At 35.6% G+C, this 27,445-nt stretch overlaps 3 protein-coding genes across 6 annotated transcripts; 1 reads left to right on the top strand and 2 right to left on the bottom strand.

Annotated features, from left to right (window-relative positions):
• Nucleotides 1-669: 669 nt before the first annotated feature.
• LIG1 (DNA ligase 1) lies at nucleotides 670-17,647 on the top strand. 3 transcript variants are annotated; one of them, XM_086424181.1, is made up of 17 exons: nucleotides 671-1,458; nucleotides 3,671-3,787; nucleotides 4,200-4,301; nucleotides 4,383-4,499; nucleotides 10,183-10,413; nucleotides 10,496-10,590; nucleotides 11,863-11,950; nucleotides 12,882-13,013; nucleotides 13,243-13,355; nucleotides 14,608-14,709; nucleotides 14,834-14,895; nucleotides 15,426-15,497; nucleotides 15,634-15,702; nucleotides 15,826-15,887; nucleotides 16,761-16,838; nucleotides 16,974-17,051; nucleotides 17,172-17,647. In XM_086424181.1, the coding sequence occupies exons 1-17, from the start codon at nucleotides 787-789 to the stop codon at nucleotides 17,238-17,240; spliced, it is 2,259 nt and encodes a 752-aa protein (XP_086280307.1). In that variant the 5' UTR covers nucleotides 671-786; the 3' UTR covers nucleotides 17,241-17,647. The 3 variants fall into 3 exon arrangements, with proteins under 3 accessions (XP_086280306.1, XP_086280305.1, XP_086280307.1); XM_086424180.1 differs by lacking the exons at nucleotides 15,826-15,887; nucleotides 16,761-16,838; nucleotides 16,974-17,051; nucleotides 17,172-17,647 and having other exon boundaries at nucleotides 670-1,458; nucleotides 4,413-4,499; nucleotides 15,634-15,788; XM_086424179.1 differs by lacking the exons at nucleotides 15,826-15,887; nucleotides 16,761-16,838; nucleotides 16,974-17,051; nucleotides 17,172-17,647 and having other exon boundaries at nucleotides 670-1,458; nucleotides 15,576-15,714.
• Nucleotides 17,648-19,030: 1,383 nt separating this feature from the next.
• Nucleotides 19,031-20,125, bottom strand: LOC147385866 (uncharacterized). The gene is made up of 2 exons (XM_086423671.1): nucleotides 19,838-20,125; nucleotides 19,031-19,749 (listed from the first exon to the last, which is right to left on the bottom strand). The coding sequence occupies exons 1-2, from the start codon at nucleotides 19,889-19,891 to the stop codon at nucleotides 19,078-19,080; spliced, it is 726 nt and encodes a 241-aa protein (XP_086279797.1). The 5' UTR covers nucleotides 19,892-20,125; the 3' UTR covers nucleotides 19,031-19,077.
• Nucleotides 20,126-24,227: 4,102 nt separating this feature from the next.
• On the bottom strand, nucleotides 24,228-27,241 carry LOC147385865 (uncharacterized). 2 transcript variants are annotated; one of them, XM_086421997.1, is made up of 11 exons: nucleotides 26,998-27,231; nucleotides 26,506-26,675; nucleotides 26,358-26,395; nucleotides 26,130-26,238; nucleotides 25,977-26,000; nucleotides 25,784-25,852; nucleotides 25,634-25,675; nucleotides 25,439-25,544; nucleotides 25,268-25,331; nucleotides 25,064-25,141; nucleotides 24,228-24,942 (listed from the first exon to the last, which is right to left on the bottom strand). In XM_086421997.1, exons 1-11 carry the CDS (start codon nucleotides 27,041-27,043, stop codon nucleotides 24,666-24,668), a joined length of 1,023 nt encoding a protein of 340 aa, XP_086278123.1. In that variant the 5' UTR covers nucleotides 27,044-27,231; the 3' UTR covers nucleotides 24,228-24,665. The 2 variants fall into 2 exon arrangements, with proteins under 2 accessions (XP_086278123.1, XP_086278125.1); XM_086421999.1 differs by lacking the exon at nucleotides 25,634-25,675 and having other exon boundaries at nucleotides 26,998-27,241.
• Between the last annotated feature and the right edge of the window lie 204 nt (nucleotides 27,242-27,445).

The raw sequence follows: 27,445 nt of genomic DNA, 5'->3' as shown, positions 1-27,445 counted from the left end.
TAAATACACTTTGAAATTGGGTACTTTAATAAAAAAATAATTTTTATGGGCATTTTCGATACAAAATCATACTTCCAATGTATTTATTGTAATTTAAACAAAATCCATTATTATTTTAGCTTTCCACCCAAAAGTTATGAATTTTTTTATAGGTATCCGGGATCCATCAATCACATTTGCTCTTTGCATTAAACGGCATCTCTAATTTACAAAAATACCCTTTTCAGTTACAAAACTACCCTTACTTGCTTGAAGTGGCACACAGTCAAGAGTCGGTGAGCTGGCAAATATTCCGTGAACGCAAAAATCACTCAAAAGTTTAGGTACTGTTTAGAAAGAAAAAAAATCCTCCAACAGGCAACGGATTCTTGTTAAGTAATTTATCCTCCTTTTAAGAGAGTTATTATTACCATACTAATTTCTACTAACGCCACACCAAATGTGTACAATTCTTATCAAGGAATTAGTGTGGCATTAGTAAAAGTTAGTGTGGCATTAGTATATCTCTTGTTTAAAAGACCCGGTCCGGTCTATGAGTGGCTCCACTGATCCGTTTGACCCACTTAAATTGAATCTATTTGAGGTTGGTCAATGGTCAGTGATTTGGTCCAAGGTCAGCGAGAAAGATAGACTAGAGATACATCAAACCTTAACACCATATCGTGCTCTCTAAGACAAAACCTGACAAAGGTCATTTCCCGCCATTTCGATCTACTGTTACAAAAAATAAAAAAAACAGATCAAACATGCCACAAAACTCGCCCTAAAGAAGGCTCTCATCCACTAATGTTGTATTTCAGCTCACATTGTTTAACTAAATCCTTGCTTCTACCTCACTCTTTGATCTCCTTCTCTCTAAAACCCACACTCAGATTCTTCTCCTCTTCAAAACCCACTAACCCTAACCCTAAACCTAAAATGTCTGGCAATCGCACTGTCACAGATGTCCTCATGGCCGGTGCACGCGCAGCTGCAAAGAAGAAAGAAAAATCTTCTCCATCCAAGAAGCGAAAAACCCTAGAAGAAGATGAGACCACAAATGAGCAGAATCGCAAACCGAAGGAACCCAATCCGAAAGCACAGCCCAAGAAGGAAGATTGCTCACTAAACATCGATGAAAGCATCGCTCAATTGAAAAACAAGGCATCGAATTTCAAGCCGAAATCTGCCGCGTACTGGAAAGATGGAGAACCTGTGCCGTTCTTGTTTCTTGCTCGAGCTTTCGATTTGATTGCTAATGAATCGGGTCGAATTACGATTACGGAGATTCTTTGTAATGTTTTTCGGACTGTGATTGCTACTACGCCCGGGGATTTGATTCCAGTTGTTTATCTTTCTGCCAATAAGATTGCTCCGTCTCACGAAGGTGTTGAGCTCGGAATTGGGGATTCTTCGATTATAAAGGCATTAGCTGAAGCTTATGGAAGGAAAGAAGAACACATTAAAAGCCAGCTCAAGGTGATTATTTTAAACTCTAATCTCGTTAGTTTGGTTGGGTTTCATTCTTGTTCTTTCTTCACATATTCAAAGTGTATTTCTACTAAAATGCGATAGAGGCTCGGTGGGTTTTCCAAATTTTTATAGGTTTAAGTATAAAGGTGGGATTTTGATCCCAGTTCTCTGGTATTTACTACTCATTGTCATTTTTAACATCCATTAATAGGCAATGTGTTTTGTGGTCGTGGAAGGATTCTCGAAGAAATATGTTCAGTTGTTGTCTACATCTTGTATCTCATTGTCACAAGCTTATTACTAATCTGTATAGAATTTTTTTTGTACCGCACCGTATAGAAATTTGGATACATTAAGAAGAAAATTAATAAGGTCTCACATTATCTTGAGATTCTTGTAGGGAACCGTAAATATTACAACAATCTTTGGCGCGATTATTTCAAGACTTGTTCTTGGATTGGGGTGGTCCGGTTTATTTGGTTTGTGGAGAAATTTCAAGATTTTAGATTCATGGATTTCTCTTGAGGGTGGGTTTTTATATTCTAAAGGTGAGTGGAGAGACTATTAAATTGAACTGGGATGTGACGCTAGAGAAACTATCCCTTGAGTGATGGATCAAGATTAATTTCTGATGGGTGTTCGTTCCGTATCTAGTGTTCATTTAGTGGCTCCTTTTCTTTTGTTGGTGGGGAGTGGGGACCATGCACTATCATGATGCCACTAAGAGTCTTGAGCTAGACCTAATTCTCTTAATGAAATCGATCACTCTCAAGCTGTATGTATGATGGAAGGAGTAGAATAGGCTAGGTTATAGGCATGGATTTGAATTGTCTAACTTGGGGCTTTGCTATCAGTCCTAATAAAAAATTACCCATGTATGATACTTTTCACCGAAAAACAGAGAAAAAGAAACGAAAATGTTTTGAGTGTAATATTTGGGATGGAGCTTTTGATGTTACTCTTCCAACATGTTTTTTCTTTTTTGATAGGTCTTCCAATATGTTTTTCTGCATACATGAACACACTATAGATGAATTACGATGGTTTCAAGCTTTCTAGGAGTTCAATTAAGTGACTTAGTGAGGCACAAATGGAAATGGGGTATTCCATCTGTACTCTTCGTTTCATTTTAAAGTGTTACTCTTAGGAAATGTTTTAGATACCTCCACTTTACCTTCTTCATTCCCTATATATTTTAATTATATTGGGTTCTGCAAAATCAGTGGGTCAATCTTTTATGATGATTATGCCTACTATTTTGAGTCAGAAACTGAATGTATCACATTTTCCCAGCCAACTGAGCCAAATCTTATGTTTGGAGTGATCCTACTGCTCAGGTCTCTGTGTAGATGGCAGTATTTCACAAGAACATAAGGGATCCATGGAAACAGTGACTCAGAGTTAGGCCCATGCATGTGCAATTTTTTTTTTCAGCTCACATGCTCAATGCATTTCCACAAAGAATGAGGAGCTTGACTGTGAGTGGTTTGCACTTTGCAGGACTGTGGTGCCATTGTAAATGGTGGGTGCAGGGGATTGTGGGTTTGGTGGTCCAAAGGGATAACAGATAACTAGTAGGTGTATTCCAACAAGAATGTTCTACTGAGCAATGTCACTGTGAGGATGCCTATAGGTATAAGTGGGCATAGCTCATAGGTCACGGTGCCTGCTAGGCACCTCGTAGGGGAACCAATTTCAAGAATTGACAGAGATACGTCATCCTTCAACCAAGACATGTATGGTACAAGGCACCAGCTATCACTTTAGCATGGAAACCATTAGGCAGCGGATTACGCCAACATTGATATGACCTTTGAGACTCCTTTAGTGCCTTTTCTTCTCTTCTACATGAATGGAGTCCTCGTCCAGGGAAATGCATGGCATAATCGAGAAGAAATTCTGATTTTGTTCATTCTAACCTCAAGCTCACCTTTGGTCCCATAATTTCTCCTCTCCTTCCCATGGTCACTTGGTGGGTGTGGAAAATCTTTCAGCACATGCCTCTGAAGGCATAGTATTTGCATTGTTGCGTCTTGTATTAATAGCATATTTCTTTCTATTTTTTTACTTGTAAATAAACCCATGATGCACACACACTTGTAGTGAAGGTGAATGCATGCATTTTTTTAGAAGAACTAATCACCATTGTGTTTTAGATATTTTCTCCTGTTATCATGTGATACTAGTGTTGATATTTTTTTATTTATTTTTGTGCTAGGCACTGGGAGACTTGGGCCTTGTTGCAAAAGCAAGTCGTTCATCGCAAACTGTGATGTTCAAGCCTCCTCCACTAACTATTGTCAAGGTTTTGGATACTTTCCGTGCCATTGCCAAGGTTTGTCTTTTCTCATCATCCTCGACATTAAGTTTATTTCACTCATTGTAATATAACACACCTTTGCTCGGTGTCTCAAACACTAAACGAATTTTATCCTGACCTTCAAATATAGGGCCAAGGATATTTGTGTATCATTGCTGCTTCACCTCTGATTTTTTTCAGATGCGAGTAGAGTGCACTGAAATTGCTGAGGAAGTAAATTATTGAAAAGTTGCAATTTTAGGCTTAGTTATGTTCTTATTAAAATTATATCTTGATCAAGGATTTCTGATTAGCTTCATCTTTGAATTTATTTTCATTCATTTGATATGCAGCCCAGTTCTCATGGCTTTGGAAAGGGAGAGTTGATTCTCTCTTCATATTTGCAATTTATTTATCTGCTTTTTTTTATTATATAAATTTACATTAGGAATCTGGAAAGGACAGTCAAGACAAGAAAAGGAACCATATCAAAGGACTTCTTGTTGCAGCCACTGATTGTGAACCTCAGTATTTAATTCGTCTACTTCAGGTTATAACTTGAACGTTTGGCATCTATTTATTTGTTGGTTACTTCTACTCTTCCAGAACTGTATCTAAACTGTTGCTGCAGTCAAAGTTGCGAATTGGTTTGGCAGAACAGACTCTCTTGGTAGCTTTAGGGCAAGCTGCTGTATATTCTGAAAAGCATTCTGCTCCGCCTTCACAAATCCAGTCTCCTCTTGAAGAGGTTAGTTAATTAAAGTTATCGGGGCATTAATGCCACTGAATAGCTGTAGTCATAGTATTAAATTTCGACATATTTCCATGAAATATACCAAAATATTTCTATTTCCACAAGTTCCAATACGAAATTTAACCAACAATTTATTTTTGTATATATTTCAGTGGAAATCACTATTCATTTCGGGAACTATTTTGATAAACAGTGAATTTCGACCAAAATTATCATTTTTTAGGTGTAAAAATGCAATACTTTGGTGGAAGTATTTCAATGAATAGTAAATTTTGATCGAAATATTTTCTTTTAAAAAAAAATTTATAATTACTTTTAGGAAGAACTTGTAAATTACACACATTAGTATAAATGAATTATGATTAGTTAGTTTCATATATCATCTTATTTTAATGTATTCTAAGCATATTAGTACGTTTATATAAGCACGCATACAATCAACCATGTTTCAATTAGTTGGATACATTAGCAATTTATTCATACTTATTAAAAAAATAAAAGAAATATTATTACACATGAGTGCAATACTTAATAGTTTTTTTCATATTAATGTTTTACTTATTAAGTTTTATGTAGTTAATGTAACATTATTATTGTTATTTCCACTGTCAGCCTCTCGATACATGTGCGTATGTGTAGCAAAATGTCGTTGATGTTCAATTTATCACTCCATATGATAGTTTATTGTATTTTGATGACTTAATGTGTGTGTTTCATGCCTATTTTATTGTTTCCTACAGGGTTAATGAAAAATTTCATCAATATTTCTATCATTTCCAAAAATTGTATTCATTTCCACATTCATCAAAATATTTCCATTTCCAGACTAACCGAAATTGAAATTTAATACCTTGACTGTACTTAGTGATAAAGGGGAAAAAATGAAGGAATTTATTGCTGTAACTTGTGCAACGGTGGCATGGATTTTTTTTTTTATAAACTTTATTGTGACATCATACTATTCAATAGCTCCCATGCAAGTTTTAATGTTTACGTCATTTCGTGACATGCTCATTCATTATGAATTATTTTGTTTTAATTTGTAAGAAATAACATTGATTATAGAATGATGATTCTTTTCTTTTCTTTTTTCCATATAAGTCTTGGCATTGCTCTATATATCTCTTGTTGCTTGTCAGTTGTTATTATTGCCATAACCCAATATTCCATGTTCTACACAAGCGTAATAGTCCTATAGTGGTGTAGGATAGAATAGTGCAAATGCTTTGATTACTAGAGCCTTGGGAATATTGTAATCCCATATATCCTGGATCTTGATTTTATGCTCTCTGTCAAATTTTTTTTTTTTTTGATTGACGAGATTGAAAAGAAGGATACAAAGAGGGTGAGTAGAGATGACCCTCCCAAAGGAAAAACAAGCACCAAAAAACAAAAAGAACAAAAATTACAATGGCGGTACAATATTACAAACGAAATCCCATCGAGTCAAAAAGTCATCGAAACAACCCTCTAAACTCCTTGAATATTTTACACCAAAAGAAAAGAAATCCAAGAATTGATCTAATCATCTCTTCTGTTAACTTCAAGTTTCCTTGGAAAGTTCTAGCAATTCATTCATGTCAAATACCCCAAAAGATTGCGAATGGTGTTAAACTCCAAATTAACTTCTTAGCATGGCGAAAACCCAACCCCATCTGAAGTCATTCCTCAAAAATACCTTTAATGTTGCCTGGGGCAACAACGATCCACCCCAAACATTGAGAAAATATGATTTGAAACCTTACTTGCAACCTCGCAATGAACTAGAAGGTGATTGGTGGATTCCGCATCAGATAAACACATGCAACATCCGTTTGGTCCGCAAAAGCCTTTTTTCCTAAGAAGGTCTTGTGTTTGAATTCTTTCCCAAACTGCTGTTCAGGCAAAAAAAAAACGACTTTGGAGGTTGGGTCCCAAACTGCAACGTGAGGGAATGACAACTCTCCTCTACAGGTGAGGTTTTTGTAGAAATCCTTGACCGAGAATAACCCTTTTTTTTTTTTTGGAGCCCATAATCTTCCATCATTTGTTTGATCATCTACTAACACGTCCTTTAGCAAACCTATCAACTCCGTCACCTCTGTCCATGAGTTGGACACCACCATGGAAAAACTAGGGACCTTATGCATGAGATGTGTCCTCTTTGGGACTGTTTTTGTTAGCTTAAAGAGTTCGGTGTAGGTCTATACCTTTGATCCTTAGCTATTTTAAAGAAAACAAAGTAAATGTGTGTGCATGTTGTGTATGCACATAATAAACTTATAAAGAGAAGATTACCTCCGAAGAGGGATTACTCTCTAGCTCTTAAGCCATTAGAAAAGAAAACAAAAACATATATTCTAGGAATTTAACTTGCAATGAAAATTAAAGGAAATAAAGAGCATCTACATTAGGAATCTAAAACTTATAAGGAAAATAAAGAACAAAAGAAAGCAATTATTCTAAGGCTCCCATGGAGCTTATTGAGGGCTTATAGGAGGAGATTATCTCTATGAGGTTTTACTCTCTACTTCCAAGTCTCACTTAAAGCAAGATTAAGATCTACATTATTACAAGCAAAGAAACATAATTGTAAAGAGGGGAATGTATAGAAGGGGGAATTACATAAAAAAATAGAAAATTAAACTACTCCACCTTAGTCTCTTCTTCTTTCTTCCTTTTCTTCTTTTTTGGATCTTCTTGGACGTTTGGGAAAGAATTTGGACAGAGTTTGAGTAGGATAGAGAGTTTAGAGGAGGGACTTGGACAAAATTTTGAATCACTTCCTTGAGCTCCTCCTTTTTGTCTTGTATGGGGGTCCTATTTATAGGAGTTTGGGAGACCTTTAGGGATAAACTTGTCCTAAACTCTAAGGTTCTCATTATTTGCAAATAAACCTCTAGAGAAAATCCAAATGACCTCTACTCTCTTTGGATTTAAAAGTCTTTCACTCACCTAAGGTCTCACCAATCGTGATGATCAAGAGGGTAAGATTGTAAAAGGTCCTAGTTTCTAGAGAATTCTTTGAGGAGGGTAGAAGAGTCTTAGGTCTTTGGTTTTGGGTCAAATCCTAGAGAATTAGACTAGATGACATGTAAATATGAATGAGGATTTTCGATGTTAGGGTCATCTAGCTCAACTAACTCCCTAACAACCTAGGGTTAATCTAGTCTTTGCTCACAAGTTCTAGAGAATTCTATGGGTTAGGCAAAGTTGTTAAAACCTCTAGAACTTGGTCTAATTACATTGATTCTTTTAGGAATGAGGATAGACATAGGGGGCATAAGTGTAAACTACTTAGATTAGGCTCTAACAACTTGAGGTTAGGGTAGTAATTAAACTATGTGGGGATCAAATTGACCAAAAGTCCTTGTTAGAATAAAATGGGAATTTACCAAAGAACCTTAGTGATAGGTTTATTAGATAATTAAGCTATAAGTAAAAAAGGTAAAATAGGGGCTTTCTTGAGGGAAAAATTAATTAAAATGAAGATTAAAGGGTAATTAGCCCTAACAAAATTCGAGTGCACATGGGACTCATAATTGTCTAACATAACTGGCCTTAGGTGACCAATGGCCAGTGCAAATGTTCCTTCTGGCCATTGGTCACTTTCATATAGAGTAAAAATTTACTCTGGTCGTTGGTCACCATGGCCAGGGTTAAAATGTTGTAAATTGTCTGTTGGCTCTTGTTTGGTTTGGAAATTGGGGTCTTTGAGCCCGTTTGAAAATCAACTTGAGTTAAACCCTTTCTCAAAAAGTTTTTTTTGGTGCTCTTAGGCTCGACCTATGCAAAATGGGGTGTCTACACTGTATATAATATTGTTTGCTGATAAATCATGAGTCACTGTATGTAATTCTGTTTGGTCGTAAATCATAAATCACCTATGTAACTCATGATTAGAAATTGGAACAAAATGTTTTATATGAGATGGTACGATACTGGAAAAATCATGATACGCTTTGATACAAATATAAATTGAATGGAGGAATATTATTTGTACAGCCAACCCCAAAATTTTGGGATAAGGCTTTGGTGAGGATCTTGTTTTTAATGTGATGTCTAGTGACATGATCATACCTTTTATAACACATTTACTTTAAAAAGTTATTCAAATAATTAAATTACTTTTTTATATGCGTACATGCCCCTTTTTATCATAATTGGAAATGATGTATATGAACTCAGTGTTAGGTCTTAACTCTACTTCCCAATTCCCACATTTATATTAAGTCTTCTGTGACTCAAGTTAGTCACTTGCAGAAATTATTTCTATCAGTACACTACCTGTTTAGGAAAAAAAAACAAGAATAGAAAGAAAGATGTAGGGGCCATGAAGGAGTACGCTTTGGTCTCGGGTTGTTAGATTGGTTCTCTTCTATTATCATTCCTGGCCTTCCATTAGGTCCTTTAGTCAAAAAGGAATCGATCTGGGATCGTGTTGTATAAAAGGTGGAAAGGAAGCTTGTATCTTGGAAAAGACTGCCTATTGAAAGGGAGTACTTTTACCAATTTATTTTCTTTCCCCCTTTGCTATGGCCATGGCTAAGGCCAATAGGATTTAGAGAGAATTAGATATTTTCTTTGTAGTAGTAGCAAAATCTCTCACGAATTCCACTTGGTAGAATGGCAAAAGGTTTGTTTACTGAAGAAGTAAGGTGTTTTAAGGCCCATGCAATAAACATTGGTGAATACGTCTTTTCTCAGGAATTTCTTATGGAGATTTGGTGAAGAGAGGAACAACTTATGGGGATCCGTCATTGTGTCCAAATATGGTAGCAAGGTTGAAAGTTAGGTTACAGTTGTAGTGTCTGACCAGGTATCTCAAATTTATAACCCCACTTTCCAATTTTGGGATGACTTGTAGTGTGGTGATATACTACTTTGTTTGGATTTTTCATCAATTTCCATAATTTGGGGGAATAAGGAACCTTTGATTAGTCATGGTGTTTCTAGTTCTCACATCAGAAGTTGTGGAATCTTCGACTTAGGCAAAATGTGATGATTGGGAAATTGGAATTTTTGGAGAGTTGCTAGAGCATGTAGTTTGGTCTCCTTTTTCAATGGGAATGCGGACTCCAGAGTTTGGAGATGGTCTTCCTCAGGTCATTTCTCCATTTGATCGTTCTACATAAGGCTAGTTCAATCAAGCTCTCTTTTCCCAACTAGGGTTCTTTTAAGCATAGTCACCAAGTTGGGGTTTGGGAATAAGTCGGCAAGGCGAAAATTCAGTAAAATCTGGAAACATCGGAAAAAAATCTGGAAAAAATCGAGCTAGGTTAGGGCTATGTAATTGTTCCTACTTGCCAGTATTCTCATATTATATCATCAAGTTTCCATATTAAACTAGAATGATAAATCTAGAATTCCCACTTTGATATCATTTATACATCCACAAGAAGTAACCACAGATCTGCAACATTTTTTTTTTTTTGGATAAGTAGATCCACAACATATTCAAGGTTTATAAAATTCAAAATATAAAAAAAGATCATAATCATGAGTCAGAGCCGGTAAGATGGCTGTTTGATTTTCTTTATTTAAAACTGGACAATTTTACCTTATCGATATTTGTAGATTACCTTATTGATATTTTTAGACTTCAATTCCTCCCATATACACTCTGTTTACTCAACTATTTTCTGATTTTATATATTTTTCTTCCAATAGCTATTCATATTTACTTATGCATTTTCAGGCTGCAAAAATTGTCAAACAAGTGTACTCTGTACTTCCTAATTATGATAAAATTATTGCCGCTCTTCTTAATGGTGGTGTATGGAAGCTCTCGGAGACATGCAACTTTACATTGGGTGTTCCAGTTGGACCCATGCTAGCTAAACCGACAAAGGGGATATCTGAGATTCTGGATAAATTCCAGGATATGGAATTCACCTGTGAATACAAGTATGATGGAGAGCGTGCTCAGGTGGCTAATTTTCTAGACTCTCTACTACATTCTTTATCGTGCTTCACTGCTTTTATGCTGTAAATTCACTCATGGATGACAGATTCATCACATGGAGGATGGATCAGTTGAAATATACAGCCGCAATGCTGAACGAAATACTGGCAAGTTTCCTGATGTTGTTAATTCAGTAAAAAAGTAAGGCTTCCTTTGCGGCAAAATGCGTTTCTATTATCAATAAGTTGTTTGTTTGATGTTTCCATTTTTTTTTGGGGGGTGGGGGTGGGAGTGGAAAGCGTATGTTGGTTTTTTATAATGTAATGTGGTCTAAGTTCTACTTGTTATTTGGAAGACAGTTTATGTTGCAAACTTATCTATAGTAGAAGTGAAACAGTGGGTAGCAATATTCTGGAGTATTATGCTCTCGATGCATCCCAATAAAATGAAAATGCAAAATTTAAAAGGCAGCAATATGACCTGCTCTGCTTTATGGAGCTAAATGTGGGTGATCAAGAAGTATGTCATGGATTACTTGTATCAAAGATGAGGATGTTGAGATGTAAGAGTGGAAAGACTAAGAAAGATAAATTTAGAAATGAAGGCATTCATTAAACTGTAGGAGTGTCCCCAATATGTGATTAACCAAAGGGAGAGTCCATTGAGATGGTTTGGTCATGTTCAACAAAGATCAATAACAATACCAGTTACAAGGAAGACACAATGTTGAAGGTTCTAAAAGAATGAGGGGAAGGCCAAGAAGGGTGTGGATTGTAGTAGTGCGAGTAGATATGAGGATTTTTTAATTAACAGAAGATGGATTTAGATGGAATTGAATGGGGGAACAAGATTCATTCAGCCTCCAAATTTTTGGGATGAGGCTTTGAAGGTACCAACTGGTAAATTTTTTGAGTGGTAATACTATGGTTCTGGAATCAAACCCCACTTTGAACCTTCTGCCTACATCATAAAAAAATGATGATGATATACAACATGCCTGTATGCATAATTCTGATTGTTGTGTGCCAACCTCATTTCTTTTGTGATAAATATCCCTTTAAAGTGGTCTTTTAACCTCTTTTTGTACAAGGGAATTCTTTGTCCTAAGCTGTTTTGCTCAATGTGCTTAGCCTTGGTTGGAAGAGAAGGAACTTCCTTCTTGCTTGCCTATTACCTGATAATAATAACTAGCTTGAAGTGGTACTGGACCATTCTTTTTCTCCCTTTCACTCTCTATCTCGCTTCCAGGCGGTTGGCAAATCCGGATTGATGCCTGGTTGAGGTCTTGAGCCTGATTATTTGAACAGGGAATGTTTCCCCTAGCCTCATCTTTAATTTTTATAAATTCATTAATTACTGGAAATTTGGTTGCACCAATGGATTGTTATACGAAAGTCTCACTAGAGGATGACATCTGTGATATTTTTACTTTGTGTAAATAAAGTGATGCCAACATCTATTATTGGAATGCAGGTTTAAGAAGTCCTCGATTCAATCATTTGTTCTCGATTGTGAAGTTGTTGCTTATGACTATGAAAAGCAGAAAATTTTACCTTTCCAGGTAATATATTTTCAATTCTACATTAAAATTCTCAGTTCTGTATGTTGTTATTTTTGGTGTAGCCTTAGATTAGTATTTGATAGACGGGTGGGGGAAGGTTTTTCATTGGAAACAAGCTCAGTTTCGTATTTAAAACGTTACTTCGTTTTGCACACAATTTGTCATATTTTTATTGCTAGGTTGCCATTTTGTGTAGAACAAAACATTTGAACCTTAGGGTTAGTATGATTTCAGGGAATTCATTTTCGAGGGAATATGAATTCCTTGGGCCATCGATTGTACCTAGGAAAATGTCTAAAAGAGAGTTGGTTTTTAATTTTGGAGGTTGGAGTGATTGAGAGAATACGTGAAAACATTATGAGCTAGGAAAATCACCCGGGGGGGGGGGGGGGGGGTTAACATTTTCTCTCCACGTGAAAATTGCTTTGGGCGGGAATTTCTTTTGCAAGGAAAATGTGCAATCATAAGCCTGAAAACTAAATTTTCCTGGGGAAACCATTTTCCTTAGGAAAATGCGCAATCATATGCCTGAAATTGTATTTTCCAAAGAAATCTGTTTTCCTGCACACATTCTATGCATAATCATAAAGACCGTGTGAAAAGAATTGTATCTTTATTTTTCAACTGGGCGAACCCTTTCATCTCCATGGTTGAAGCATTCGCAGTGTGCTAGTAGTGTTTAAATGATTTATTCTCTTAGCACTTGAAACTTTAATTAATATCCATGTTGATTTATGGTTTTAAAATCTAAAATGCATGTTACCTGCATATATTAAAACTTTATTAAAATTTCTTTGAGAGTCAATCCTTTGGTTCGCCATTTGTCTCTCTGAACTTCTTGAAACAGTTGAAATTATTTTGACTTTCCAGGAATAATTTTCTTTGTCGCACAATCATTGAATATCTATTTGTGGATATATGTTCTTGGCAGGTCCTCAGTACCCGTGCTCGTAAAGGTGTAGTTATGAGTGACATAACAGTTAAAGTTTGCATCTTTGCTTTTGATATTTTATATCTCAATGGTCAATCGTTACTCCGAGAGCAACTAAAAGATCGTAGAGTGGTATGATGCTATTACTTTGAATTGTTTGAGTTTTTCAGGTCTTAGTGTCAGATTTGTAAGAAACTTAGAAAGATATGATCTGCTTTTAGCACTTAGAAATCCAGTCACCCAAAAAAACTTGGTATCCATCACATTTTGCTGACCTCATAAATATTTTGACCTTTACTTTGAGCATAATTTCTCTGCATTGGGGAAATAGAAAGATTAACATGTTTTTAACTTATTGCAGCATCTTTATAATTCATTTGAGGAAGTACCGGGAGAGTTTAAGTTTGCAACAGCAATAACGTCAAATGATCTTGAAGAAATACAAAAGTTCCTTGATGCTGCCGTTAACAGCAGGTACTACCACATGCATTCAACATATTTTGGTGGGGATGTAATGTTTCATAGCAGCAAATTGATTGCAAACTTCTGCATTTTGTTCTCATTAGACATTAAATCACATTTTTTTTATATGTTAAATCACATTGGTGTTTATCTTGATTCTAAATATGTCAAAAAACAAGTGCTGAGTTGAGCAGCACAAAATGCTTTACAAATATTGCAGCCATCAGGGGCGGAGCCAGTTCGGTCAAAAAATTTAAGGGCGGGGCAAAAAATAAAAAGTATAGAAGGAGAGGGGGGCAACACTTCGAAAATAGAGGTGCATCTCAAATATTGACCAAAATGTAGAGGGGTGGTCTAAAGAGTTAAAAAGTTGAGGGGGGGCAATCCCCCCTCCCACCTGGCTGGCATTATGCAATGAGCGTTGTTTTTGTCTTGTATCTTGTCATGGTTCATTGATACTTCTGTTGTATACTCGCCTTGTTAATTTTTCACACCAAAATAAATGCCTTTATTATATGTTAAGCTCTTCATAAATTCTAGCTTAGATGTCCCATGTACATACAGTACAGAAAACCTTTACTGAAAAAGTTTGATCCATTGTATTGATTCAAATTATATGCAGATTCAAAGCTTTGTTTGGAGTTATGGGTACAATTAATGTAACCTGAGCTACATAGTATGGATTACAGAGCACATTCATAAATAATAATAAAAAGAGAGAAAAAAGGAAAAGAGGGAGAGTTTCCTTGAGCCAAAATCTTCAACGCCTGCTGTTCTTTCTACTGAAAGTGTAACCTTTTGAGCCAAAATCTTAAATGTTATTGATTTATCAGTTTCCTCAAAATCCACTCTGTACTCATTTTTCTGTTACATAAGTAGTCAGTTGAACTTGCACAATATTCAGTAATTTTTGGGGAACCATCTTCAAATTAAAAGTTTCCTTTCTTGTGCTATGTCATTTCCTAGAAATTATGACATTTTATCATTATATTCTGAAGCCAATTATATGTAGTGACTTCTGTAATTTACACCTGGGACCTCTGTTTTACATTGCTCCCCAGTTATTTTTCTTTATTTATTTATTGTGTACAAATTTATATCAGAAGTACATTTATGCCATTTCCTACCTATTTTCGTTGTATTACCGTATACTTCTAATTAATCTATTTTCATTGTTATTAGAAGGGTCAAAATTAAATAATCCAAAGATTCTTCTTATTTTTAAGGTGCCTTTTGGTTAATGAATTGGCATTCACTGGTGCAGCTGTGAAGGTTTGATTATCAAAACATTAAATAGAGATGCTACATATGAGCCTTCGAAGCGGTCACTTAACTGGTTGAAATTGAAAAAAGATTACATGGACAGGTAAAAGTAGAAAATATTATTGAATTCTTATTTTCCGTTGAGCTTTCGTGAATCTTATATCTTAGTCTCCTCTTCGATACTTTTTTCTACTGCAAATATCCATAACATGAGTTGTTCTCTGCAGCATTGGAGACTCGCTAGATTTAGTACCTATTGGTGCATTCCACGGCCGTGGCAAGCGTACAGGTAAGGACCATTAAAAATCATTCTTTAGATAGGTGATTTATTTTTTTTTTAACTTTTCATTGACAGCTTGACTACTAAGCTCGAAATGTAGCGGCAACCTTTAGCTTATTGTATAGACCTTGACCAAGGTGCTATTGATTTCAATGTGCATTATTTCACTAAAATCATAGTTATAGCCTTTTGTAATTGTTATATAAGTTTCTCTCTTGTCTCCGGGTAAGCCAGACTTGTAACCGCAACCTCAATATCATCATATTGCAATATTGAAGTGCCAACTTAGCTAAGTGGTAAGACGTGTAGAGTGTTGTTCCCATGTCCTAGGTTCAAATCCCCAAGAACCCAACTTCATTTTCTAACCACTAACCCTATACCTATAAAAAAATTAAATAAATAAATAAATCATATTGCAATATTTCATCCAATTTTTAGTATAAGTTTTATGCAATATCTCTTTTCTCAATGGGTTACTGAACTAAATTTGCATCCCTGAATAAATCATATGATATTTAAAGATAGATTTTCTTATGTAGGTGTATATGGGGCTTTTCTTCTTGCTTGTTACGATGATAAGAATGAAGAATACCAAAGTATATGCAAGATAGGTGAGTCTTTTTTTTTTTTTTTTCTTTTGATAGGTAAATCTGGGTTAGTAATTATTGATTAAGTTCTATACTTATCAGTGGTCAAACTATTCAACACATATTCATGTTGTGTGGAAATTTCATCTCGTGAGTTTAGGCACTGGGTTTTCTGAAGCCATGCTCGAAGAGCGTTCTTCCAGTCTTCGTCCTAAAGTGATTCCTACCCAAAGGTAATATTTTCTCTTCCAATTGGTGGAAAATATTACGTGATTTTGAATACATAAAGCTGTGTGCATGGTAGAGTTATGTATGTGGTTGTACCAGTTTAATCCTCCTTTTTTGTGTCATTCCCAGCCATACTACCGATATGCAGATACAATCAATCCAGACGTATGGTTTGAGCCAACTGAGGTAATAATTGTCCTGGTCCCTTACGTGAATATGCAAACTTTGGTTTCCCTCCTATCACCATGTTCTTGTCTTTCCATTTGTTGCTATTCGACCAGCAAACTGAGCTGACCACCTATTATGTCGTTTGTTTCTTTTGATGGAGCTTAAATTCACTGACTCGTTATGCCAACACGCTACAAGTGTATGATTTTTTGAGAACTAAAAGTCCAATGATGTGAAGGAGACCTCATGTATACTAACTGAAACTAATCTGGAAAATTCTCATTGATGTAAAACAATCCTGTTACTTAGCATGCTCCTTGTGGCTGCATGGTGAGTGTAAATTGATTCAAATTCGTTTGTCAGAATTTGAAATCCCCTCGCCCATTGCTTATTAATAAATAATTAGAAGGATTCTTGATGTGGTAACTAGTCACTTTTTCCATCCCAAGGTGACGATGATGAAGCATACATGTTGATATGGTGATTAGTCAGTTTTTCCATCCGAAGCTGACGATTATGAAGCATTCATGTCGTTCTTTCCTTTCTTTTCTTGCCCTCCCCCCCTTTTGTTTTCCTGGTGACAATTAATTAGACCATTAGAAAATAAAAACTTTATCAAAGCAAATTTCCTTTTTGAAAGGTCTCTCAGGAAGCTTTTGTTCAAGTACATTTGGATTCTTTAATTCATCCCACGTGATTTTGGTTCTTGATTAGCAGACGTGGAAATCTTGGCGTGTAGCATACAGCAAGCTCTTGAATATTCAAATTCTGATTACCGATAACAGCTTTTTGATTGTCTTGACTGCTTTGTTATTAACACTTAATAAATTAAACTGTTATGTTTTTCTAACATGATGCATTTGAACTTGGTTTGGCTTTCTTTCAACTCAGGTTTGGGAGGTGAAAGCTGCAGATTTAAGTATTAGTCCTGTTCATCGTGCTGCAACTGGTGTTGTGGATCCAAATAAGGTCAAATGCTGGACATTAGGATGGTTTCTTCCATCTCTCCGATCTTTTTTTTTGGTTGTTCAGAATGTTTTCCTTCTCTATAAACCCATTTGTTATCTTATACAACTAATAAAAAGATCTGTTATCTTTTAAAAGGGCATCTCTCTGCGGTTTCCACGTCTACTTCGTGTCCGAGAAGACAAGACCCCTGAGCTAGCCACATCGTCTGATCAGGTAAAGCAAGGTCCAAAAACTTTTTTTATTACTCAAATATATAGAAAACCGGGACAAATCTTACCTGCTGTTCTCCTCTTGAGCATCTTTTTTGTGGCGTTGCTTTGAAATCTTTTCCAGGTTGCTGAGATGTACCGTTCTCAAAAGATACATCATTCAAACAATCAAGATGAAGAGGAAGATGATTGACGTGAACAGAATTACGTCTAATAAATTCTTTGAAGTGGTGATGTGATCTCTAAGGTGCTATATATACAGGTGATATAGGCAAATACCACCAGATATGTGATTAGTTGATCTGTATTCTCACATATTTAAACCTTTACACCTGTTAGAGGAGTATGTATTAGAGTGGCGGACGAGCATGCCAAATAGTCATTGGAGTTTTGGATGAGCGTGCCTAGGAGGCTCCATTACTAAATGGATTGACTTATGTCAAGCATACATACCATTTTCCGATCAAACCCAAGAGTAGTGCACTGAGCAAATGATAAGAATGTGTATATCACTAGAATGCTACAGATATTCATGTTGTATCAAATTTCTTGCTACCCGACCTTCCAATTAAAAAAAATCTGAATTTTTTATTCTATCTATTGATTTGGGATTCAAAGTTTCTTTTCTTTTGTTGAGTGTCAGATCTCTGAAGAGTCCAGTTCCCATGAATTGTGTGATTGATGTATGTAGTCACACTGTTAAAGTGGTTTGAACTCAGTTTTTCTTGTGTGTGATGCTGTGCTGGTTTATGGTGATGGCGTGGGCGTGACTGATGATTTTGGTCCCACTGCACATGCAGTTGTCATGGGTGGACGCTGGACAATTATGAAGAATCCAACTCCCAGCATGTCCACTGCATGGGAACAGGTTATGATTCTCTTTTAGAGACGCTGTTTGTTCTTCTACAAGACTCTGAGGCCGAGAGATTTCCTGATAATTAATCTGACCTTAAAAAAAGGTTGTAGGCCTAACAAGTAGAACAGATCTTGGCGTCACTTGTAGTAGAGATGAGAGCTGTTTGTCAACAAGGACAAAAACTAAGAGGTCAAGTCATCAAGTTAGTCAAATTAAATATTAATAAATTAAAAAAAATGAATAAAATAACTGTAATTGATACATGGAAAATACTAGCCTCAATTGTCGTTTGAGGACTCTACAGCAAAAAAATAATGTGTTTCCTTAAAACATTGTAAGAGGTTAGAAAAATCCTTGATGCATCATAACCACGAACGCCAATGGTTGATGGCCACACCCACTCCCATCTCTTATAAGGAGGGTATCAAGCCATCTTAGGGATCTAATATCGGATTTATTTTATTTGTAACTTATATTTATAAGAACATTAAGTGGTCTACTTGATATTTCTTTCTGCTTTCTTTATATAAATATCTTTATATATTTCCTATTCCCTCTCAATTTCAATTACAAACAAAGACATTTCAATTATCTAATGTTCTATTTTCAAAAAAATTATTTGCTTGAACAATTCATTGTTGACATCAACTATCAAGTGAGGAGTTGTATGTTAGATATTTTTTCCTTTTCATTTAATAATAATTGTCTATCTTATATTGATCGAAAAAAGTGATTTTCTTTATTATTGAGTACCTCATGGGTAATGGGCATTTGTAGGATCTGTTCTGATTCCAAGAGTTTCATATCCAAATTCGAAATTAATATGTACCGGTACAAATGTTTTATTTAGGTTTCAAATTCTGAGTATATGTGGATTTGACAAAAAATCTGACTTCGAATTCACAAGAGGGACAGATTTTAGAGTACTGATCTTGTGTTTTTCCTCACATCTCAGCCCTTATGTTTGATGAAGAGCCTCAAACTTTGTTTGAGTTTAGAAAAGTCCAACTTGCAAATACATTTCAAGTTCAAAAATTCAAAATTGGCCACAACCACTCCTCTCTCTCTCTCTCCTTAAGAAAATATAGATATATGCTAGATGATGAATAGGTATTTGATAGTTTTTAACTATAACATGAGATAGATATAGTGGAAAATCATGGGAAGAGAGGCCTCAATGGAGAAAAACCCTTGGATACTTGCAGTTAGTGGATGTATCTGATCCTTCACAGTCCTCCAGACTTCTCTTCTTCTTATTAAAACTCTCACAATTGCTGTAGATATCATTGAAGCAGATGGGAGAGACTTGGTTCAGGAGATGATGAGAAGAAGGGATGTCCACTGGTGGGATCTCAAAGAGCTCTAGTGAAGGAGGTTGGTTTCTCCACTTAGGGAGTGGTCCAACCAACATAAGCATCTCTAGTAATGGTCCAGCCTTCATTACTGCCTCCAAAAGCTTCCCTTTCTCTGGCAATGGCTTCTCTGCTCTTAATTCTATTGTTTGAAGCATTGGTGGTGGTGGTAGTGGAATTGGGTCCACCACCAGAGATGACACTATGCTTTCTTCACAATCTGAGGAGGATATTTGAGTGTTGGAGTCTCCACCTCGTATTGGTTCTTCTTCAATCTCATGAAGAGGAGTGGTTTCATAGCGTTGTAGCTTTTCTAGAATGAGTCTCTGGCATTTCTCTTGAGCTTCATCTCTCTCACTAATGGTTCTGTTCAAGAGATACTTGAGGTGGTTCACTTCATCTTCTCTCCTACTTATCTCCTCTTGGGCTGCTACCCTTGTTGCTTCTAGCTCTTGAGTTATGCACAAGAGAGAACTCATTAGCTCCTCCATACTCTGCATAATCAAACCAAACAAAAATCCCATTAAGAAGATCAAACTCTGAAATTATAGAGACCCATTAACAACTAGAGAGATGCTTTACCTTTCCTTGGTAGCAGTAAGCCCAACTGAGAGGAAGATTTGTTGGATTGTCCATGCTGATTGTAAGTCAGAGAGAGAGGTTTGTGTGGTTCTTCACTTTGTCTCCTATTTCTTTTCTTGCAGATACAAGTTTCATATGGGGTTGGAGTTGAACAAAACACAAAAAACCAAAAGCCTATAAAGGCCAAGTCTTCAATCCACAGTGAGTGTGTGTGTGTGTGCCACGTTGAAAGTTTGAGCACACTCAGAATGAAAATTTTATAATTTTTTTTCAAGAGCAATTTTGAATTTGGTAACCATCTAAGGTTTGGTGAGATGGCTTAGACCACGCCTCTAGAAGTGGAGTTCTTGAATTCAAATCCCCCTTTAGGGATCACCCTTAAGGATTTGTCCCCGAAATTTCTTGGTGTGTATGGGGGTAGGGAACTGCACATGTTGCTCTAAGTGATCCGGAATTATAAATTAGACTAAGCACATGAAAAGCTGCTTTTACAACACGGTAAACTATCCAACCATTAGATAGATCTTCATAAAATACCTGAAATGCATATTTAATTATAGCAAAACGAATACTCAGATCAAAACCTATGTCTATATTTTTTAAATTATTAATATGTCGTTGTGACGTGGGTTGGTAACAAATCATCAAAATAGATCAAAAGTTACATTAAAATCTTCGAAATTATGAGTACATTGTTTTGTGTTTATCATTTTTGGTCACAAATCATTAAGAATAAATTACAATGACCACTAGAAAACTCGAGGTAAAAGAAATGAAAAAGGGCATTTTAAGTACTTCAAAATTTCATCAAACTCAGACTCATAAATATTGTGGGCAAAAGCGTGTGATTAATTACAATTACATCCATTGCCTAGAATCCTAGGATTCTCAATAGGTCCAAGGATTACCCGAAACGCAATATTTATGACATGCAGGAAGCATTGGATATATAGTTTTCCTAGAGAACTTGTATTGACATACCATTTTTTTTTTCTTATCTTACACCAATTCTAATGCCTACATAAATGATATACTGTAAGAGTTAGAATTTAGTTCTATTTTGAATCATGATGTATTTGATCCAAATGTAAACCCAAAGTACTTGACTTGCAAATCATTTCCTTTTCTCAATTCTCTTCATCCTTCCTATCTTTCTCCCTCTCTATTTCCTTCTCTATTTTTCCTATCCTCTCTTCCTCTCATTTTTCTTCCATTGGTTCTGATTATATAGATGGAGATGAGATGATTTAAAAAAAATGTATGCATATGATCCTCACTAGGTTGAAATCATATAATTTTGATGTTAATGTGTTATAAGAAGAAACTGGTGTGGTAATAGAATTTCTCTTCTTATCTGTCACCATTATATAAAAACCTTATAGAAACTTTAAGTTGAAGTTTTAAGGCCTTTAAAAAAAAAAAATCTAATCAAAAATGTTTATGGTCTAGATTTTTTCTTTCTCGCATAAAAGTTAATCTATGATTTCATAGAATCACGTATTGACCAATCACATGCACTAAGATATCTCCAATTTATAAAATGATTGGTCAATCCAAATTATGTGAAATCCGTGATTGAATTTTTTGTGAGCGAAAATTTTCTCTTTATGGTTGCTAGAGAATTCTGGGATGTTGCACAGATGGACCAATACCAAATTGAGAGGAAAATCTAACCCATCCAGTCTGTAGACTTCTTCCTAGATCATTGACTGATAATAGATCCCATTTAGTTGACTAAGATCAATAATACACATAGCATCTCTCTCTCTCTCTCACACACATAAACACTCACACACACGTGTAGGGAAAGTGCTCTCTAGCTATGTTAGTTGTCAAGAGTGTTGGTAAAGAAAAGAATTTTGCACTCACCCATATTTGGCACCTTGTTTGGTGGTGGGGTCCCTCCTCTTAGATTCCTTTCAAGAAGAAAATTCTTCTTGAAGAAAAGAGAAATTTCCACTTGACCAATTCAAGACTCACTACTTAAGAAATGCCAATACCATCCTACTTGGATTTTTCTAGAAGCTTTTCTTTTATCATCCAACCTTGTCCACCTACGTCTTGATTGGTGGAATGAAAAGCTACTTGACTAGTGCCTAGTGTAGAATTTATTTGTGGGATTCATGTTTCAGGCTTTTGATTTAAGGGTTTGTTTGATTTTCAACAAAATTGTTTTTCTTGAGTAAATGGTCCATGAAAATTTGATTTCTTTGAACACATTTTCCAATGCTGTTGGAAAAATCTTTGAGAAAGTAGTGACAATCTTTAACATTCTTCAATATTGACTTCCTTTAATAAAGTCTCTTTAAATGTGCATTGATTATTCAATAATACTGGCCTTGCACGATCGAAGATTTATATTTCTTAAAAAATAATATAATTTTTTTAATAAATTTGGAAGAGTCGTCATAATCTGACTCACTTTTTTGTATGCTCCCTTCACATAACTGTAGATCCTTTGCTTCGGGATACACAAGGATAAATCTTCATGATTTTGTATGTCTCTATTAAGGAAATGTTCAAAGCTCATACAAAAAATGAGTCAGATTATCAGGACTCAACTTGAAATCATATGATCTATGCAAAGACTAAAGACATAAAAATGTGGAGAATGGGATATAAGTCCCTGAACATTCGTACTATAGCAAAATTACACTTGATTCAAAAGCTTGTGGTGGCTAAAACTGCCCTACTTATCTTCATGGTTTCAATGCGTGCCCACCCATGGTTTTAAAAACTCGTCAGAGACCAAGATGACTTGGGCGAGTCATCCTAGCCTTGATGGCATTTGGCCGAGACAGTCAATGTAAATCATCCATCAAAATGACTGTCCAAGATGACTTTTCCAAGCCAACTGAGTTTGGTATTTTTTGATATAAAATTAATTAACTATTTTAATGATTTATGTTGTTAGATGTCTAGTGTTCATATTGGACTTGGCCTTCAAGAGGCAAGGCGGTATCAAAAGGGACCTTTCCCGATGCGGTGTGAGCTCGGCTGAAATATATTGTATTTTCGAGTAGAGTTTCATTATTATTTTTTGCTTTGTGAGGTTCCTTGCAGCTGTGGATAGAGAGTCTATAATCTTTATCGTTGATGGTGGATTTTTCTCCCTCTCCTTCATGGACGTAGGCAATTTGCCAAAGCACGTAAATCTTGTGTGTTAGTTTTGCTCATTTTATATTTACTCTTGTTACACTTACGCACAACAATTTATTTGTTATCCATGTAAGAATACGTTTTTATGACTAGTAAACAACTATATAAATATAAATATCTTAATAAATCCTTTTAAACTGATTATTTTTTATACCTTAGATGTCTGGGCCTCTTAGAGCATTCAATTAATCCCACGGCCATGCACGTCACCCCTTTCACATGTACCAAGTGTACTGGGGTAAATCACAAGTAGTGACCACCAATGGAGTTCAAGCCCTCCGCTTCTTGACGTGCATTTTATACCAATTTAAATTATTTTACTGGTCCAAAATGAGAATCCAAGAATCATAGAAAAATATTTGGGTCAAAGCCCCATCAATGGTGGTTTACAAAAAATCAGCCCGTTCTAAAACTTTTAATCCTATCAAAAGTTGTTTACAAGTTGAAGGATCGTGGACCGTTAATTTGTAAACCACTTTTGATGGTGTTAGAGGTATTGGAATGGGCTGATTTTTTGTGAGGATTAACTCATAACCTCTCTTAATTCGAGTGTATCCATATCTGCTCTAGTGGCCAATGACTTCCTCTCCTCCTTTTACATATTTAACTTGCACACTTCACAATTCTTCTAATTGGGGCTGTATATCACCTATTCAGATCAGTACATTTTCAAAGGTATTTATTTCTGATTTTATCTTTCTTAAATTTTTTTCGCTAATCCATCTCAAACAAAAATCTCATCTCTACCACTCTTTCTTCATCACCCAACATCCAACTTCGGAAAACATAACCGATTTTATTACCATCTTAGAAAAAAAATTCCTTTATTTTTTGTTGAGATTTTATTAATCACAATAACAGTTTCAAAACATACTTGTACTTTAATCATCGAAATCTAATTCTATGGATTACTATCGTCGTTAATCTCTTCATCCTTATAAAAAAAAATAATTGAGTCAAAGCAACGAACACGACTTCTAAGAGATATTTAATTTTATTATTGTCCATTCCTCTCTATGGGTGCCATTACTAAAGTGGCCAACAAACTACTATACCTAGTTTCTACTTATTCTAAAGTCCCTGAACTGTTAATTACTTCATCTATGGAGTAAACAAATATAGATTTGTTCTCTCAAATTATAATTTTTTCTCTCCTAATTGAACAGAAAACTTAGTTACTCCTTTGCACAATTAGATTCATACCTTTATGTTACATTATCTGGAAAGGGAAGGACCGAAGGAAACGAGAAACTCATTGCTATTAAAGATTCCTTGCAACAATGTAAAAAAGATTAATGATCTGTCAAACATTTCTCCAAACATCACCCACAGGTGATGAAGGAAGAATGAGATGATGTCTTAGTTACACAGTGATTAGCTGACAATTACATGGATCCAAACAAAAAGGAACAAGAAATATAGGAAACAATAATGTCACACAGGGCACAGTCATACAAGGCTATAGGAAAAGTTGCAGCTCTTCAACACGACAGGGTAAGTTTTCAAAAGATTCCACTCAATCGCCTCTCCACATTTTAATGTTTAGTGGCACTTCCTTGTAAGACTCAACTTTCTCGGCTGCTCTATGGTGCACAGGGCACAGTCATACAAGGCTATAGGAAAAGTTGCAGCTCTTCAACATGTTGGGTTAGTTTTCAAAAGATTCCACTCAATCGCCTCTCCGCATTTTAACATTTAGTGGCAATTCCTTGTAAGACTCAACTTTCTCTGCTGCTCTACGGGTGGGCCTTGCAATTGATGATCTTCTTAGTTCTGGAGTTTCACACCTCAGGGTACTCTTTCCTTCCCTCCATTCTTTTGTGGTTGTCATTGGTTCATCAAGCAATTGACGGATTGGAAATGTGGCTTCTTCTATCTCAAACAAATCTTCAGTGGGTTTTGGTTGTTCAGACTTAAACCTGGCAGATTGCCTTCGCAAACAAAGCCTAATCAAACAAAAGAAAAAAGTGTAGATTTGTTTGTTATGAATACATTTGTAAATAAATGGAAATTATGATACTCACTATAACTAAAACATCCATTATGTTATAAAACATGCAAACAAACCTTTTATTGTCAGCCTTCTCATCAGTAGGTTCTGGTTGTTCAGATTTGACCTTAGAAAAGTGCCTTGGCACACAATGACTTTTGATCGAAAATTAAAAAGCAAAAATGAATATATGTTAGTCATGAATTTACTTTAAAAGAAACAATAATAAACAACACTCAGTCTATAACTTAAACATGCACCGTGTTACACAACACACAAACCTTTTGTTGCTTGTCTTCTCCTTCATTGCCACTTGTTCTGTCACGGAAGAAGACCCCCCCAGTGCTGCAAAGTCATTTTAATAACAACTTTTGGTTATAAGAAACACAAGATACGAAAAAGAGTCAAATGTTTTATGACAGTAAAATCAGGTTCAGGATTCCGGCAATTACATTGACTTCGTGATTGTCGCCTCCTATTGGGTTTACATGTTTTAATATCAACATGGCCTAGTAAAGCTTCCCCTTTAATCTCTTCCTCACACTTCTCTGTTCGTTCCTTTAGTCGAGAACAGTAAAAAAAGGTTTAGTTAGCAGTCTTAACTATTTATATTTAACATAAATGATTAAAGAGTTTCGATAAAATACTTCAGTGGCAGTCTTTTGACATGGTGTTTTCTTCATTTTCTCCTATGAAACAAGTGTCTATCAGTAAATAAGACCATTGTATACAGGTAATATCCCTCAAGGCTTATAATTAACGAATATGATATTGGTTGGAAAAAAGAAAAAACTGACCTGCAATTCCAAATTCTTTGCTGAAAGCAAAGCTACCTTACATCCGAGCTCATGATGCATAACTTTTAGCTGTAAATAAAACTTACCAAATTATGGATCTACAAAGCTAATGCAAGATAGTGGGTTTAGTGGGAACATTCACAAACTAGAGGATTTCAATGTTTAAGCGACTTGGGTGTCTTAAAAATCTTACCCTGTCTTTACCTACATTGAGTTCCTGCAAAACCAGATAAATGTAATTAATATTTTCTTAATCGATAACCAAATTGTTATTAAGAAAGAAACTATATATATACAAGAGCAAAAGAAAAACAACTGATGACTAAGAAGGGTAAAGCCAACGGACCGCTAAAATTTGGGTGTGCGCTTGGGCAAGTTGCCAATTCCGTTGCTGCTCTTTCTGCAAATTGATTCTAATTTTTCCCAACTCGGCCCCCGTCAGTTCAATTATTTTACTGTCGGCCAACATTAATAAAATTCCTCAGAACATACTACAATAATTGATTTGCCAATTTAGGGTTAATATAAGACAAGCTGAAACAAATTGATCATAAAAATAAAAGTAAAAAGATACTTTCTCTCTGCAAGAAGCCTCACAAGCACCGCGTTTTCCTGAAATCACATTTTTAGAAGAGATAACAGAAGTACGCAAAAATAAATAAATAAATAAACTGCAAGAAAGAAGAAAATTGTTTGAAAACTAAAACCTAGTAGAGCAATACCTTGTGGAGCTGTTCAATGTAGTCTTTGGTAGTGAACGAAATGGGTCTTGGCTTTTCATCTTGAATTGGGGATTTGGGTTGCTGCTGTGAATTGGTTATATCTGAGAGTCTCTTCCTAACAACACCCCCCAAAGAAGGCTTCTTTGAAAGTCTCTCTCCATTCATCTTCCCTGATAATCAGACCCCCAATCACATAGTCATTCAAACAAATCAAAACCCTAACCCTAACACTAACACTAGTGGGTAATCAGTAAATGAAGTTCAATTACAAACCCTAGAAAAATGGGTCAAGAAAAACGAATTACTTAGCGGATATGAAACCTATAAATCCGGTGATGGTTAATCGTAATTTAATAAGGAAAAATGAAAGAAAGAATCCCCTCGGAAGGTTTTACGCAACTCAGAAGATTCAGAAATCCCAAACCCAAAAAAATTGGAAGAGAAAAGAAATGAATTAAGCCAAATCAAAGACAATTAGGGTTAAATTGATACCTCCAAGTCCACAATTCTCAGAATCGAGAACGTAAAACCCTTCCATGATGGGAGAAGAACATAAAACCCTACTCTGTGTGTGTGTGTGTGAAATTAACGGCAGCTACTATATCAACTCCTGCGAGAAATTAAAGTGTTGTTTTGAAAAGGAGGAAAAGCGGGGCAAGGGCAAAGTAGTAAAGTTTGGAGGCTCGGTAGCCCAACGGCTACTCGAAGCAAATTTTGTAACCTTAGCCGAACCTAGTTTAAATATGAAAAACCTCCGAGCCTAAAGTGAAATACCGGTCTCACCATATAGAATAGATTCTCTCTTTACAAAAGTGAACCCAAGCCACACTGATGAATGACTTCGATCTTTATTTTACTTTATCACATCCAACTCTTCCAATCTACGCCTCAAAATCAATGCGTTAGGTTCGTCACAACGTTCACCAAACGAATCCTACTT

This window comes from Akebia trifoliata, chromosome 14 (genome assembly GCF_017979445.1).
Source record: "Akebia trifoliata isolate Shusen 1 chromosome 14, ASM1797944v1, whole genome shotgun sequence".
In the NCBI taxonomy this organism is placed as follows: Eukaryota; Viridiplantae; Streptophyta; class Magnoliopsida; order Ranunculales; family Lardizabalaceae; genus Akebia; species Akebia trifoliata.
Note: the sequence above shows the minus strand (reverse complement) of the source record. Positions and strands in the feature narration are given on the sequence as shown.